General features: G+C 34.8%; 1 protein-coding gene across 1 annotated transcript in view; it reads right to left on the minus strand.

The window, feature by feature from the left end:
• LOC100933665 overlaps positions 1–17,457 on the minus strand; it is a 94,572-nt gene that overhangs the window by 49,365 nt on the left and 27,750 nt on the right. The window contains exon 4 of the mRNA XM_031968585.1: positions 5,271–5,385. Within this exon, the coding sequence (XP_031824445.1) occupies positions 5,271–5,385 (115 nt within the window). The remainder of the gene's footprint in view (positions 1–5,270; positions 5,386–17,457) is intronic.

Genomic DNA, 17,457 nt, shown 5'->3' on the forward strand with positions numbered 1-17,457 from the left:
ATTTATGAATATGAAATAATCAGATAACATGCAACTATTAAGATAGGAGTCAAGAGAGTAGGTACAAAGAGAAATTTTAAAAGAGACAGATAAATATATCATGTCAATGAAAAGATCAGCCTAATTGGACCTTGAGAGTACATATGGAAGAACAATGAAAACATATAAGATGAATAGATAAAGACCAGATTAAAGTTCCCTTTATAAACCAGATAGTTCGATGTAATTTGTGTTAGAATGCTTTTGAAGGCACTTAAACATGAGGAATGAGAGGATGATAAAAGTATTTTAGAAAAATTATTTGGCATTAGTCTTCAGGTTAGGGGAATAAAGTCTAGTCAGGGTAACTATTTTAGAAGTTGCTACTTTAAAAGAGGCATAAGATGAGAAGAGCATGGACTACTGACAGAAAGGTAAATAAAGAAGTAAAGGAAGATCCAAGAGATAGTATGAAGAAAAAAATTCTAGTTCTTGGTAATTGATTGGGCATAGTTTAAGTCAAAGATGATTCCCAAGGCTTCTAGTCTGTGATCTAATAATATTCCTTCTACATCCCCAGAGTAGGAAATACTTGTTTCTCTTTTGAGAATTCCCTGTGTTGGTAGCCCTTTTTGTAATGGCAAGGAACTGGAATGTGAGTGGATGCTCATCAGTTGGAGAATGGCTGAATAAGTTATGATATATGAATTATATGGAATATTATTGTTCTATTAGAAACAATCATCAGGATGATTTCAGAGAGACCTGGAGAGACTTACATGAACTGATAAGTGAAGTGAGAAAGAACCAGGAGAACATTGTATACAGTAAAGACAAGATTATATGATGATCATTTCTGATGGATGTGGCTCTCTTCAACAATGAGATGATTCAGGCAAGTTGTGATGGAGAGGGCCATCTACACCCACAGAGAGCACTGTGGGAACTGAGGGTGGATCACAACATAGCATTTTCACTCTTTTTCACTTTTTTATGGTTTACTTGAATTTTATTTTCTTTCTAATTTTTTCCTTTTTGATATGATGTTTTTGTGCAGCAAGATAATTGTATAAATATGTATGCCTATATTGGATTTAATATATATATTTTACCATGTTTAACAATATATTGGATTACTTGCCATCTAAGGGAGGAGGAAGCAGGAAATGGGAACACAAGGTTTTTCAAAGGCCAATGTTGAAAAGTCATCCTTGCATATGTTTTGAAAATAAAAACTTCAATAAAAATAAAGTGGAAAAAGAAAAAAAAAAAGGAAAATTACTTGTGCCTTACAACCTCTTCACCAGTGGCTATTTATTCACATTTTGTTCCTTACTGTCACTTCTGACTGCTCTGAATCCCAAGGGAAAAGAGTGGGTCCTACTGAATGAGTCATAAAAAAGCCATCTCAGGCTCAAGCAAAATCTCGAGGAAGCTATACTACCATTCAGCAGCCCTTTGACCTTTCTAGACACTGAGCTGAGAAGGTTATAAGCACAGAGACCCAAAACCTTGTTCCTTCAACCAAGAAGCCATAGCTCATCTGGCAGAGACTTCTATTCAATAAACTCCAGTGGCTCCCTATTACCTTCAGGATCAAATACAAAATCCTCTTTTTGGCTTTTAAAGCCCTTCATAACTTAAACCATTTTTTCCTTTCCAGTCTTCTTATTCAAGTATTGTACAATCCAGTGACACTGGACTCCTTATTCTTCCTCATCCAAAACATTCTATCTGCTACTTCAAAGTGTTTTTGCTGGTAATTATCCCTCATGCCTGGAATGCTCCACCTCCTCATTCCCACCTCCAAGTTTCCCTGACTTCCTTCAAACCGCAGTCTCACCTTCTGCAAACTTTGCCAGTCCTCCTTAATGTCAGTCCCTTCCCTCTGATATAATCCTTATTCTGTCATATATATATATATAGTTATTTGTATGTTGTTTTCTTTGTTATACTGAGCCCCTTGAAAATAGGGGCTTTTTTCTTTTTGTCTTATTTCTTATCTTTAGTACTTAGTACAGTACATAGCACATAGTAGATGCTTAATAAATCTTAATTGACTGGCTGACTGATCCACATAAGGCATACATACCAAAACACTAAGATTCTAAATGTTATACCTATCTCTGGGGAACATTAATTCCATAAGTTCCTTTTGTTCCTTGAGTTGGGTCATATCGTTTTAATCTACTTTTTTAAATGGACCAAATCTACGTGGTTATAAAATCATCTTTTCTTTCACTTCTCTACAATAATAAGAAGAGAGTTTGTCAGATATTTCACTTAAACCTGAACAAGTCTTTTCTACAGATTTTCTCTGGTAAATCTGTCTAATAACAAGTATGAAAACAGTAAGATTTTTCTATCATGACCTGTTTTTGATGAAACCATGCTGGCTCTTTGTCTGATTTCTTCCATTCTAGAAGGTCATTAAGCATCCCTTTAATCATAAGTGCTAGAACGTTTCTAGGAATCAAAGACAATCTAATTAGCTATATTAAAGACCACAAATCCGAAAATTTCACTCTTTTGCTAAAGAAACTTCAGTGATTTGCTATTCTAGATCAAAATCATAAAAAAATTCTGAGTTTTGATTCTTCTCCAGCCTGAAAATTTTACTCTCCATAGGACTTTTTCTTCCATGCTATGGAAAAGTCCACCTATGGACCACTTCTCACATTGGAATAACATCCTTTAACTATTTCTCTGAATAATTCTATTCCTTGGAAGCCTTCCCTGATTCTCTTAATTAGTAATTACCTCTTCCTTATATTTCAAACAGAAGATTACTTAGTAATTCTCCAATGTACCAATTATCTGTGCTAAAGTCATCTATGTTCATCTTTCTCACTTATTCTTTTCTTTCTTTCTTTCTTTCTTTCTTTCTTTCTTTCTTTCTTTCTTTCTTTGCTGAGGCAATTGGGGTTAAGTGACTTGCCCAGAGTCACACAGCCAGGACGTGTTAAGTGTCTGAGATCAGATTTGAATTCAGGTATTCCTGACTTCAGGGCTGGTGCTCTATCCACTGTACCAACTAGCTGCCCCCTCTCATTTATGCTTGACAATAAATTCCTTGAAGGCAGGGGCCACATCTTATCTAAATTTTCCATCTTCTTAAATGCATAGTATAAAGCTCTCAAATAAATAGGCTGCTCATTGGCAGACAATGACACCAATTTAGGGAGAAAATAATGAGTTAGGTTGCAAGCATAATGATTTTAAGATAACAGCAACATTGAAAAATAGACTTTTCCTTTGAGTTGCTGGAGAGACTAAAATAGATTTCAAGAGAACAGGAGAGGAGATAGAAATTTGAGAATCATCAATAATGTAATAGTAAGAGTTATGAGAGTAGATTAGCTTCTTGAGGGACTAAGTATAAAGAGAGACGAGAAAATAGTTGAGGATATCATCCACAATTAAGAAGAAGGAAAAGTAACCAGCAGAAAGAAAAGAGATATAATATGGACAAATACATTTTCATTAAAATTGAAATTATAACTTTGCTCTTTTCAACAATAAGGTTTTTCAAGGAGATTTCAATAGATTTGTGATGGAAAAAGCCATCCTCATTCAAAAAAAAAAGATAATGGAGATGGAATATTTTCACCTTTGTTGTTGTTGTTTGTTTGTTTGTTTCTGCATTTTCCCCTTTTTGATCTGATTTTTCTTGTGCAGCATGATAAATGTGGCAATATGTTTAGAAGAAATGCACATGTTTAACCTATATTGGATTACTTGTTGTCTAGGGGATAAGGGAGGTGAAAAAGTTGATAAGGGAAGGAGAAAAATTTGGAATTTTACAAGGCTGAATGTCAAAAATTATCTTTGCATGTATTTTGAAAAACAGAGAGCTATTATTTAAAAAAAAAGAAGAATCTGAAAAAAAAACAAGCAAAATAAAATTGAAACTCTACCCTGCATCAATGTTAGTATTCTCTTGTCCAGAAACCAAGCTGTGAAGGACTTAAATTTTTCAAGCCTGTAACTCTTGACCTGGACTCTCATCCTTCCCATTTCCCCCCTTTTCCAAGTGATGGTTGCTTTAGTTACCTACTATATCTGCATTTGCCCCCAGTCATACTGCTCAGTTTCCCTGCCTCAGTTTCCTTTAATTGTTTTGCCTTGTTTCCTTGAATTGTTCTGTCTCAGTCTCCCTGGTGACAACCCCCCCTTCCTGGCCTAGGAATGAGATAATTAGGGCTGGTAGCCCTGCATTCCAAAGAGTCATAAAACTCCAGATGTCTTATCTCAAATACTTAGATGAGACCCTCCGAATCAAACATCCTGGCTCCTAGCTTCTTCCCAACTTACCAGAATTTATGATCCTTCCTCCTTAATTCCAAATCCATCAGAACTGAATTTATGGTCCTTTCCTGGAACTTCTCACTCACCAGTGCTCTACTCCCCCATTGCCTTTGTTTCCCTGATGGCTGGAGCCCTATAAGAGTCTCTGTAATCACTCACTCATTGTTGGATGCTTTGAGGCAAGAATGCCATTTTCCCAGCTGGCTAAGATGGCTTAGCCAGTCCAACTCTCCCTCCAATAAAATATGAAAAATCTCTAATCTCTATCTTGCCTCAGTTTCTCCAGCATTACCCTACATTTCACTCTTGAATTTCTTCTTTATCCCTTTTCACTCCACTCCTTTTTTCAGCTCAGAAACCATCATTATATCCCTTCTATCATTGCTTCTGGAAAGGCTGTGTTAATCTACTCCTCTCTGACTCCACTCAATATTCTTGGTAACTTTCCAAACAAATAAACAAAAATTCCTCCTTTGTTATCACATTCTTTATATGTATTGTAACACATTAAAATATATTAGCTCCCTAAAGGTAGAAGCTGTCTTGGCATTTGTATTTTTATTTCCAATGAATTTGGAATTTATTGTTCAGTAGTTCTGTCATGTCAGATTCTTTGTGACCTCATATGGGATTTTCTTAGCAAATATACTAGAATTGTTTACAATTTTCTTCTCCACTAAATTAGGCAGAGATTAAGTGACTTGCTCAGGTTCACACAATAGTGAGTGTCTAAGGCTGAATTTGAATTTAGGTTTTCCTAACTTCAAGTCCAGCATGCTATCCACTAAGCTACCTAGCCAAGAATTTATGGAATCTTTTTGTATTCATTCATTCATAGTTTATTTCTCCTCTAACACATTCATTTAACATTTTGAGTAAGGGCAACAAGAGCTGGTAAGAAATTTATAGTCTATTATTAAAGTGTTATCCAACTAATACACTAAAATATTCCCACATAGCAGAGTGTATATGAAATACTGTACCAATTGCTTGCAGTGCTGAAGTTGATTTTCTACTCTTTGAGAATCCATTTTAACTTGCTCCTCAACAAATTCTTCAAAAGTTTCCTGCCTTATTCCAATTTCTGACCTGATGTGCCTTGAAAAAAAATTAAAAGGGTTTTAATTTGTTAAAGCTTAATTTTAGAGAGGGCAGAGTCAAGATGACGGAGAGTAGACAGTACATTGCCTGAGTTTTTCCTGGCTTCCCTCAGAATCAACACTAGATCAAGGTTTTGAATGGATTTTTGTAATGATATAACCCATATTCAAAGTTTAACAATTTTCCAACTTAAGACATTTTGAAGGACTTAAGGAAAGGTCTGTCTCAACTAGGCAGGAGGGAACACAGCCCAGCCCATGTACAGCCCAGGGAAGTCTGGAGTGAGGAGGTAGGGTGTGCAGAATATAGGGAAGACTCTCAGTAAAATATTCTGTCTTGTTCTGAAAGCCAGATCAGCAGTGAAACCTGCAATACAACCACAGCAGGTAAATTGTGAACTCCTAAACCCAGAATAACAGGTGGGATTTGGCCACGAAGCTCAGTGTAGTGGGAAAGCCTACAGCACCAGCCTCTGGTCAGTCAGCAAGAAACCTCAGTCACCCTACACAGAAAGTTTGTAGCAATCTCCCCTGTTCCCAAAGAGCAGTTTGCTTTAATATATATATATATATATATATATATATATATATATATATATATATATATAATAATTAATTTTATATTTATATTTAAATGTTGTTCCTCAACATTTAAAAATGAGCAAAAAAGTAAAAAAGAGTTTTGACCATTGTAAAAGTAGTCATGGCTGTGCTCCCAACTCTGCATTTTCACTGACTGTCTCCCACATCTAGAACACTCTTCTTTCTCATATTTTATCTCCACATTTCCTTTCTAATTAGCTTAAATAGCAATGTTGCTAATTATATCCAATTTATCACATATATATGTATGTGTCTGTGTGATAAATACATATAAATTTACATATAAAACTTTTATATAAATTATATAGGATACAAACATATCCTATATAATTATTATGATTATTATATAATTATAATGCAATATAAAAACAATGTTTTAAAATTATTATGGTTATTTTATGTTATATGAAAATCATAATTATTTGATGTATTGATTCATCTATATATATATCCACATATATATGTGTATATACATATATATGTGTGTGTGTGTGTGTGTGTGTGTGTGTGTGTGTATGCTGATCAGAGACCCTATTTCTCTCAAAGTTGTTGTCTCTATAATGTTATTTCTATTGACAATTGTTCTCCTGGTTTTACTTTCCCCATTCTTCATCACTTTCTTTATTTCTTACAGCATTATTATATTATGTTAATATACTATAATTTCTTTAGTCTTTCTTTAAATGATAAGGCACTTCCCTTTTCCATTTTTTTCAACAGTTTCCTATCCTTTAAAAAAAAGCTGTTATAGGCATTTTTATATCTATGGACCCTTCTACTTCTTTCCTTAATATCTTTGGGATATAAACTGGAGGTTGTATTGTCACATCACAGGATATGGGAGGTCTAGTGACTTTGGGGGCATAGTTCCAATTTGATTTCCAGAATGATTAAATGAATTCATAACTCCAACTGCTCCTGTGTTTCCTCAGTTCATCAAACACTTACCCTTTTCTTTTGACATCTTTACCAATCTAATGGGCATGAGGTGAAACCTCAAAGTTGCTTTACTCTGAATTTCTCCAATTATTTGTAGCTTGAAGCAATATTTTTAATGTGGCTATTGATACCTTGGGTTTCTTTCTTTGAAAACAGTTCATATTCTTTGACCATTTTTCAATTGAGGAATGGCTATATTACTATAAATTTGAATCAATTTCTTATATGCTTTGGATTGAGATCATTATCAGACAAACTTTTTGCAAAATATTTTTTCTTTGATTTTAACTGCACTAGTTTCATTTGTACAAAACTTTTCAATTTTATGTAATCAAAAATGTCCATCTTATCTTCTGAGATCCTCCTTATTCCTTACTCAGTCATGAACTGTTCTCATATCTGTATCTAAAAAAAAATTCTTCCTTGCTTCTCCAAATTGCTTATGATATGAATTTTTATGTTTAATCATGTATTCACTTGGAACTTAACATGGCATATGGTATAAGATGTTTTTCTAAACTTATTTTTTGCTCGACTACTTTCCAATTTTCCTAGAAGTTTTTGTCAGATAGTGAATCCCTGTCTAATAAAAGGAATTAGCTTGGGAAAATCCAGTAGCAAAGGAAAGCCACAAGCAAGTCGAATCCACAAACTATTTCAAAAAAGAGAAAGCTTCCTAAATGAAGAAGAGTTCTCTTGGCTAGTCATATGGGGACTTTGTGGCACTGTTCCTTTTCCTATGAAATAGTTTCATTTCCTTCCCATAATTTTCATATTGTGCAAGCTACATTTTCCCATATGTATTTCTTTTCTATTAATATTATAACATCTTCAAAGATAGTTGTTAGGCTCCTTATGTTACCTGGGCTGAGTCTGAGAATACTCATAAAGCAAACTGGTCAAATAATCATGGTGTTAGGTCACTAGTACTTCTTCTATAACCAGTGTACAAGGTATCTACTTGTTCCCTTATGTAGTGCACTGACTAGCTTAATAATGAAACTCCTAACTAAAAAGAATGACAGAATCAATGTCAGTCATCAGTAAGCACTTATTAAATGTTTACTAGCTGCCCACAACTGTGATAAATGCTAGGATTACAAAGAAAGGCAAAAATACAATCCCTGTGCTGGAGAAACTCCCATTCTAACAGGGAATACACTGTCATCAAATTAAACCTGATTGTTTTGAGACCAACAAGAAATAAAAAATCAAAGGAACAATGAAGTCACAACTTGACTGATCAATATGGGGCCAGTTTTCAAATAAGACATATGGGGTGCTTTGAGAGGTATAATTATGAGAAAACTTGCATCAGTCTTAAAACCTGACTGGATTTCTGGTCATTATAACCTAGATCCTTAGTTTAGCGTTTTTGAGAAGCAAGGAGAGGTGGTTCCTTTTCCAGACCACACAGATCTAAGTTCAAACAATGCAATATGGTTTTTTCCCCCAATTCCCACAATTGAATAACGTTTTCTCACAAGACAGAACTAAGACTAGACCCATATTTGAATAGAAAAGGAACTGAAACAGCTCCAGAACTGAGTCACAAAATGAAGTAAGTCTGATTCACTCAATTCCCACAATTAATGACTTGCTTCTCTAATCTTCTCAATTGCCTCAATAATGTGGAGGGATCACAGCTAAAGTGTGTGATATAAAACACTCTCAATTACTTAATTTGCTTATAAATGAAGTAATGTTGTCAACATGACTGAGATTTCCTGATTCTCCATAATAGGTAAGCTGGTCAAAGGCTTTTATCTCAATGCTCCTTTCAGAAACAGAATCAAGAGCTCGTAAATTTTGAAGTATCTGAGTTGAGCTTTGAGACCATTAAACTTTTTCATTGAAAATGAAACTTGTTGCCAGTAAAACTAGATTATGTCAGAAAAGAGGAAATAATACTATGTAAAACAACTGAAATATTTGCTCTTCCTGTATGGTGACAATCAGCTTTGCTAACTCAGCAGGAGCAGGACAGTATACTGGTTGAAACAGAATTTATTGGGAAAAGAAATCATTAGGGAAGATGGCTTTTTCTATGTTACACTTGTCTTACTGGCTAAGTCTAAAAGTGAAAGATGAAGAATTAACAATTACAACAACAATCATAGCATGATTAGTGAAAAATACGAAGAAAAATAAAAAGAAAAATGTTACTTTTCTACTAAAGAGGAAATAGTAATGAGAAATCCAACTGGTTTTGGTTGTTTAAAAATATCAAAAATACTAGATACAGCAAATGGGAAAAAATGATCTTTGCTGCCTTTCCACCCTTAAATTTTGCCTCTGCCTTATACATATTCTCTATCTTGTTTTTTTTTTTTTTTCTCTCATACTATCCTCTGGGTGTCCAGAGACTCCTGCAGCACAGGCCATCCTACATGCTAGACCATTTCTACCTCTTCCTTTTCATTAACATTCCTTATGTTCTTCAGTGTTTTAAGGCAAGGCTTACATGGTCTCTGTTCTTTCTCCCTTGATCTGGGAAATAGGATGTTATGTATTGTGGGCTGTTTATATTTATTTTGTTTTGAAATGCAGAATATAAATAAATGGTTACTAGAGAAATTCAGAAGGTTACTGTTAACCCCACATAGTATTCCTTCCTTCACTGTCAATCTTTTTGGGGTTTTGTTTGTTTGTTTTTTTAGCAAGGCAATTGGGGTTAAGTGGCTTGCCCAGGGTAGGAAGCATTAAATGCCTGAGGCTGAATTTGAACTCAGGACTCCCTGACTCCAAGAATAGTCCTCTATCCATTGCACCATCTAGCTGCCCCCACTCATACTCCTTATGATTATAGGTACAGGAGATACATGGAGTTTGACAAGAAAAGAATTTCAACGCAGAACCTTGAGTTTTCCAGAGAAACTAACCAAACCCCATAGTGGGAAGCTAAGCAATTTATTTCTTAACAACACAGCTTCAATAATGCCTTAATACTAATCTGTGTGATCTATGATTTTGTCTCAATTTAAATTAGAAAGCACTCAAGAAGAATGAGAAATGGCATTCAAAGATTCCTGCCAAAATCTAAATAATCATTGTGGGGGGAGAGAGAATAAGGGGAAAAGTCATGAATAAAGGCAGCCTTTTTCCCACATAGATTAAAGATTTTACTTCACCTTGTAAATCACAGTCCTAATAGGGAATAAGGTTTAATAGTTCTGTATGGTTATTTTTTATTTCTTTTAAAAACTGAAACAGAGAAGATAATTCTTAGTAAAAAAAAAAATTCCTTGTGACTTGTCTTAAAGATTCAAGGGGGGGGGTATGGGAAAGAGGAAAGGAAGATTTTCTTCTTCAGTCACAAAGAGCAGTTTATCAACCAACCTCCAGGAAGCTACCTTTTAATTTGATTTTCAAATCTAAATTGTTTCACCTAATTCAGAATCTAATTTCTACTGAGCTAGAAACTTTACATAATACTTGGGTTGTTCAATAACAAAATAAAGAACTGTGATTATTATTGTAATATGTCACAGCACATGCTAGAGTAGCTGGCAGTACTATAATTGTGTGTAATTGCATAAATAAAGAATATCAAGCCTGGTGCCATGATGCAGAATGCTAAGCACCAAAAAAAAAAAAAAAAAAAAAAAAAAAAAGCCCATAGGATAGAATTCCTCTGCATTGCAGAAGACAACTCATTGCGTTTATCCTGAAGCAACCTTTGAACAATGCATTCTAACAAAGAAAAGGATATTGTATGGAACAATGTAACACAATTTCTAGGGACTACACTTTGTCTATTTTTTCAAAGACAAGGAAAATAAAGTTATCCTACAAAATCTCTAGTATATTTTATCAATTCAAATTATTATCTGGTGGTACCAAACATTTACCCATTTTTTTGATTAGTCAACTAATAAATGTTTTTTAATATTAAAACAGATGTGTCAACAGATACAAAACAGTATTACAATTTTACTCTGAAACAAAAGGTGTCATATCTATTTTTCTTTGATATATGAATTAAAATATGCTGTATCAATTCTATTACATGGTCCTTTGGAACATTCTTAAATTTTTAGCCTTTTGATGAGACTCCTACAATGTCCTTAGCTGTAGAATTAGTAGATGATAGAGATCATGAACACTGCCCTCAAGGAAGTTATTTACAATCTAGCTAAGGAAACAAAACAAACACCTGTGAAGCAATTAGAGAGTGATGCAAAGCAATGCAAAATTTAATTGTTACATTATGTGATAGAATATGAATTAAAGGAACTCAGAAAAAAGGAAGATTACTAGAGATGCAATGGAAAGCTTTATGGAGGTACTAGGATTGGGGCTCAATCTTGAAGGGTAGAGAAGATTTTCAGAGCTAAAGAGGAGAGGAAAGGTTACTCCAAAGAAAAGGAACAACCTGAACCAACATACAGAGATGAGAGGGGGGAAAGCAAAATGTATTTATCAGAATGGAAGTATATTTTAAAGAATATGAAAGTGATGCAGACAATTCCAATAGACATGTAATAGAAAATACCATCCATAGACAAATAGAGAACTATGGAGACTGAATGCAAATAGGAACATAGTATTTTCACTTTTTTATTGTTTTTTTTCTTTCTCATGGTTTTTCCATTTTGTTCTTATTTTTCTTTCACAATATGACTAGTACAGAAATACATTAAAATTATTGTACGTGTATAACTTATATAACATTGTTTGCTGCCCTGGGGAAAGAGGAGGAAAAGGAGATGTTGGATTAGCTCATGGGGAAGCTATAGGACCAGCCCCAGGCTCTGCTTCTTAGACAGGGAGTGAGGAGGTGGGACTAAGGAGGGTGGTGAAACAGGAGTCCATTTATTCAGAATTACACCATTGTTTATATATCTAAAATTTATGTGATCAGTTATAAATGCCTAAGTGTTCAGTCAGATTACTACTACATCTATCTGTATTCTAATAATAGTTACTACATCACACCCAAAGGTATTCAGATAACAGATTATAGGATGTCTGCAGATGTCTTCCAGGCTCATTTCTTAGGTCAGTAATCATGCCTTCCTCCAAGGCCCAGATACCAAAATTTAGCAAGGTCGGACATGTCCTCTGACTTCTCAGGAGACCTGCCACCTGCATGGAGAGATAGAGGGGCTGAGCCAGATGCGTTAGCAGAGTTCTCCAAGGACAAATGGGCTTTAAACCTTGACAGGGATTCTTCTTACTGTCTGTGGTCCTCAAAAAGGAGGAAGGGAGAAAAATTTGGAATTCAAAATCTTACAAAAATCAATGTTGATAATTATCTTTATATGTAATTGAAACAAATAAAATACTATTAAGTGAAAAAAATAAAAATAAAGAATACTGAAAAATTAAGTGGAAAAGGGTGGAGCTAAAGAATGATGCAGTAAAGCATGAGGTAATAAGGACATAGGCCAGAAAAGTAATAGAATTAAGAGAAGAGAAAAGTACGAAAAATAGTTTAAAGGAAAAATCAATGCAACCTCATACGTGATTAGATATAAAAGCAATGAGAATTCGGAGATGATTACAAAGCTTCATACATAAGTAAATGTTAATATTATTGAGTGGCAAGGAATTTAATAAGGAGTTGATTGTATAGCTAGCCTTCATTTATATAGTACTTTAAGGAGTACAAAGTATTTTTCAATATTTTGTATAATGTTTCATTTTGGATACATTGAATTTGAACTAGTAATAAGACATACAAGTGAAATATTCAATAATCGGTTTGGAAATATGGGACTGAAGTTCAAATGAGATTTAGATTTGGGAGACATCCGCATAACCTTAAAGGTAAGAGACTAATTATGTTTCCAAAAGAAAAGAATGAAAGGAGCAGTGGTTCAAGTATTGAGATTTGGGGAATTTCCACAGGTAGTGGCAAAAAGGAAAGAAAGGAATATGTGAAGAAGTAAATTAAAAGTATTAGGAAATTCAGAATTCTGTCATATCACAAAAGTCAATACATGAAAAAAGAATAGTTTCAAATGGAAGAGGAGAGATATCAGAGTGAAATAATGCAGAGAATTCACAAAAAATGAAGACAGAGTAAAGGATAATTTGTGTGGTAATAAAAATCAATGTTGCTCTTCAAAACAAGGTGGTAAGGATGTCACCCAGATTGTTAAAAAAAAAAATTGAAGGAGGGAATGAATGGCAAGACAATCAGCTAATCACAAAGAGAGTTGGATTTGGGTTCAGGATCCCTGGATTTGATTCCTAATTGTGTTATTTTAGTCAAGGACTTGCTTCCTCAGAGCTGTAATTTCTTCTTTTGAAAATATAGTGGAATGGATTAGGTTACATCTAAAATTCTAAATCTATATTGTAATGTAAATCCTTTATTTGAAAGTGAAAGGAAGAATAAAAATTGGAAAGTTGGAAAGTTCCAAACAGTTGGAAAGGGAGAGGAATTATCAAGTAAAGTTTAGGTAGTTATGAAGAGAGTAAAAATGGAAAGATTGAAGGTATGTTGCATAGCATAATTACAAATGATGTTCAAAACTTTATTCTTAGATATTGAAAAAAAATTTTAATGCCTTCTGACTGATCAAAAAAGATGAAATATTTTAGCTTAATGTTAAATGTATTTTATGTGAAAATTATTAATACACATATGTTATACATGAACCCTACATTAACTAGAATATTTGATAACTTACAACAATACAATCCATAATCATGGCCAACTAGTGTAATTCATTGTGGTTTCACTTTCCATTTGTGAATCATTATTATAACATTGATTATTAATAAGCCTCCAATAATATATTTGCTTACCTTTCTTCTATGTTTCTACTTCTTGAATGTAGCCTTACTCCAAAAGGAGAAAAAGGAATTTGGCCATCAGTTTGCTCACACTTATCTTCTTTAATGGGAGACAACATTTTCCAGTCCATTTCTTCATCTCCTGCATTATCATCATTACAAATACATAAGCTGTAAGTTTACTTAATGTATCAATAAGCATTTATTGAACACCTAGTATATACTCAGCAGTATCTGAATTAAAGTAAATTTATTCCATTGAGATCTGAGGATGAAACTTAAAGAATAATAGATTAGAAATGAAAATAATCATTGTTGTGTTTTTATTTTATAACAAATTTTTTACCTAGAGAGATAGAAGAAATCATATTTGAATTATAACATAAAGGAAATATAGTATTAAAGAAAACCTAAGTGAAAAAAGAGCATGGACTATATTGAATATATATGAACCAGATCAAGAATACATAAAGAGGTTTATGCTGGGAATGCACAAAATTTTGAGGAACCAACTCTTTCTGCATGTGCTCTTATATCTATATAATTATATTTATATTTTTTTTCAAAAATTTAAGTTCTGATCACTATTATTAAGACTTATAAAACCGAGGGGCAGAGCCAAGATGGAGAAGAAGGCACACACGACTTTCTAAGCTCCTCTCATGCCCTTGAGACCAACTATCAAATTCAAGCTCAAAAATAGTGCTTGACTGGTAAAACCCACAAAGTTAGAAGCACAACAATTTATCAGCTGAAGATAATCTAGAAGATGGCCAGGAAAGGTTTGTCCTGAGGGACCGGGAACAGACCAAGACAGGCAGGGAGAAACTAGCATCAGGAGCAGACCAGGGGCAGGGGTGACTTCTGCGTCTAGAGACTACTCTCCCATAGGCTAACTGCTCTGCCTTAATTATAAAGCAGTAAACTGGCAGAAAAATTAAAGCCAAAGGCAGAGGGTCCTCTTTAAAAAATGCCAGAACTTAACAAGATCTGGCTATAACCACCCAAAACCGGAAGTGACTCAGGCAGACTCGTAACACAGTCCTGCAGCCACATGCTACAGTATGGGGCTTGTGTGGGGGCAATTACAAATCTGCATGGCAGGGGGCCACAGCCCCCCCCCCCCCCACTACTTCCCCCGGCAGCCTCTAATCTGCACAGGGTAGGGGCTTGGCCTGGGGCAATAGAACTTTTGCAGCTGACTGTGCTTCCCTAGGCAGGGACACTTTCGGTCCCTATGGGACTATTCACTGGTCAGCTGCTCATATCCACACCCCCGTGGTGGATTTTGGCCTGGGGTAATGACACTTTCACTGCCCAGCTTCTAGTCCCAGGGCAGTCGTTAACTCACACAGCAGGGTTCTTTGCAAGGCACTTATACAGCTCCACAGTGCAGGCCTGAGTTACTTCTGGGGGGAACTCTTTCCCAGAGCACTCCTGTACCTCCCTGCTCTTTGCAGCCAGTTGGCAGGACAGCTACCCATCTATATACCTATTCTTGCTCTGCAGAGGAAGCTGGTAACCTCCTGGCCCTGAAGGCAGACCCTATAGGCTTTAACAAAATGAGTAAAAAAATCAAAAGGATGATCGATACCTTCTATACAGAAAGAGAGCAGGTTTTTAACCCCAAGGAGACTAATAGTAGGCAATCCCCAGAAAATTGTTGGTCTCCAACACAAAAGGCTCTCCTAGAAGAGACTATTAAAAACCTTAAAAGAGAACCAGAAGAAAAATGGGGAAAGGAAAGAGAAGCTATGCAAGAGAGCAACAACTTCCTGAAATGTGAATTGGAAAGGGTAAAAAACTCCCAAGAGTGCAGGGAAACAGAATTTATGAATTGGATAAGGTAAAGAATTCCCATGAAAGTAGGATTTGTGAATTGGAAAAAGAAAATAACTCACTAAAAAAAAATTTAATGAAATGGAAAAAAATACCATAGAGCAAAACACCTCATTTAAAAACTCAATTGGACATATAGAAAAAGAAGTAAAAAAAGCTAATGAAGAAAATAACTCACTAAAAATCAGAACTGAATCAATAGAAATGACTGATTCATTGAGACATCAAGAATCAGTCAAGCAAAACCAAAAAAAGAAAGATTAGAAAAAATGTCAAATATTTACTTGGAGAAACAACAGACCTAGAAAATAGATCTAGGAGAGATAACCTGAGGATCACTGGACTACCCGAAAATTATGATGAAAAAAAGAGCCTAGATATTATTCTGCAGGAAATCATCAAAGAGAACTGCCCAGCAGTAATAGAACCATTAGGTAAAATAGGCATTGAAAGAATTCATCGAACACCTTCTGAAAAAGACTTAAAATAAAAACTCCAAGGAATATTGTGGCCAAATTTCATAACTATCAGACTAAAGAAAAAATATTACAAGCAGCCACGAAAAAACAATTCAAATACCAAGGTGCCACAATAAGGGTCACTCAAGATCTGGCTGCCTCAACATTAAAGAATCAAAGGGCCTGGAATCTGATATTCCGAAAGGCAAAAGAACTTGTAATGCAGCCAAGAATAAACTACCCAGCTAAGCTGAGCATTTTTTTCCATGGAAGAAGATGGACATTTAATGAAACAAACGAATTACATTTGTTTCTAAGGAAAAAACCAGATTTAAACAAAAAATTTGATCTCCAACCATAGGACTCAAGAGAAGCAGAAAAAAATAAAAGGAACTCTTGAGAACTGTATTTCTATTGTGGATATACATAAAAACCACATGTATAATTTGATTTTACTGATATAACATAAAAAAAGAGAAGTAGAAATGGAAAGGGGATAGTGTCAGAAAAAGGGAAAAGGGGAGATAAAAAGAGGAAAACTACATCCCACAATGAGACAAAAAAAACCTCATATCTGAGGGAACTTAGAGGGGGGAGGATCTTACTCTTATCAGAATCTTAAGTGTGAATCTTACTCTTATCAGAGTTGGGTCAAAGAGAAAATAATTGCCATATTTGTTTTACAGAGAATCTTCTCTCACCTCATTAAAAAGTGGGACAGGAAAAGAGAAAAGGAAAAAGAATAATAAGAGAAGAGTACAAGAAAAGGGAAGAGATTCAAAGGGAGGAGGAAGAGAATCCTAAAGAGGGAGAGCTGCATGACACAAGTGGGGCCCATAAGTTTAATCCTAGGGAAGGGGCTAAGAGGGGGCAAGCAAAAGAAAAGCACAATCCAGGGATATTATGATGGCAGGAAATACAGAATTAGTAATTTTAACCGTAAATGTGAATGGGATGAACTCTCCCATAAAGCGGAGGTGGATAGCAGACTGGATCAAAGTCAGAACCCTACAATATGTTGTTTACAGGAAACACATTTAAAACAGGGAGATACATACAGAAAAAAGTAAAAGGCTGGAGCAGACTCTATTATGCTTCAGGTGAAGTCAAAAAAGCAGGGGTAGCCATCCTTATCTCAGATCAAGCAAAAGCAAAAATTGATCTAATTAAAAGAGATAAGGAAGGAATGTACATAGACAATGAAGCAATATCAATATTAAACATATATGCACCAAGTGGTATAGCATCTAACTTCCTAAAGGAGAAGTTAAGAGAGTTGCAAGAAGAAAAAGACAGCAAAACTATAATGGTGGGAGATCTCAATCTTGCACTCTCAGAATTAGATAAATCAAATCACAAAACAAATAAGAAAGAAATTAAAGAGGTAAATAGAATATTAGAAAAATTAGGTATGATAAATCTTTGGAGAAAACTGAATGGTGACATAAAGGAATATACCTCTCAGCAGTTCATGGAACTTACAC

Source organism: Sarcophilus harrisii, chromosome 4, assembly GCF_902635505.1.
Source record: "Sarcophilus harrisii chromosome 4, mSarHar1.11, whole genome shotgun sequence".
NCBI lineage: Eukaryota > Metazoa > Chordata > Mammalia > Dasyuromorphia > Dasyuridae > Sarcophilus > Sarcophilus harrisii.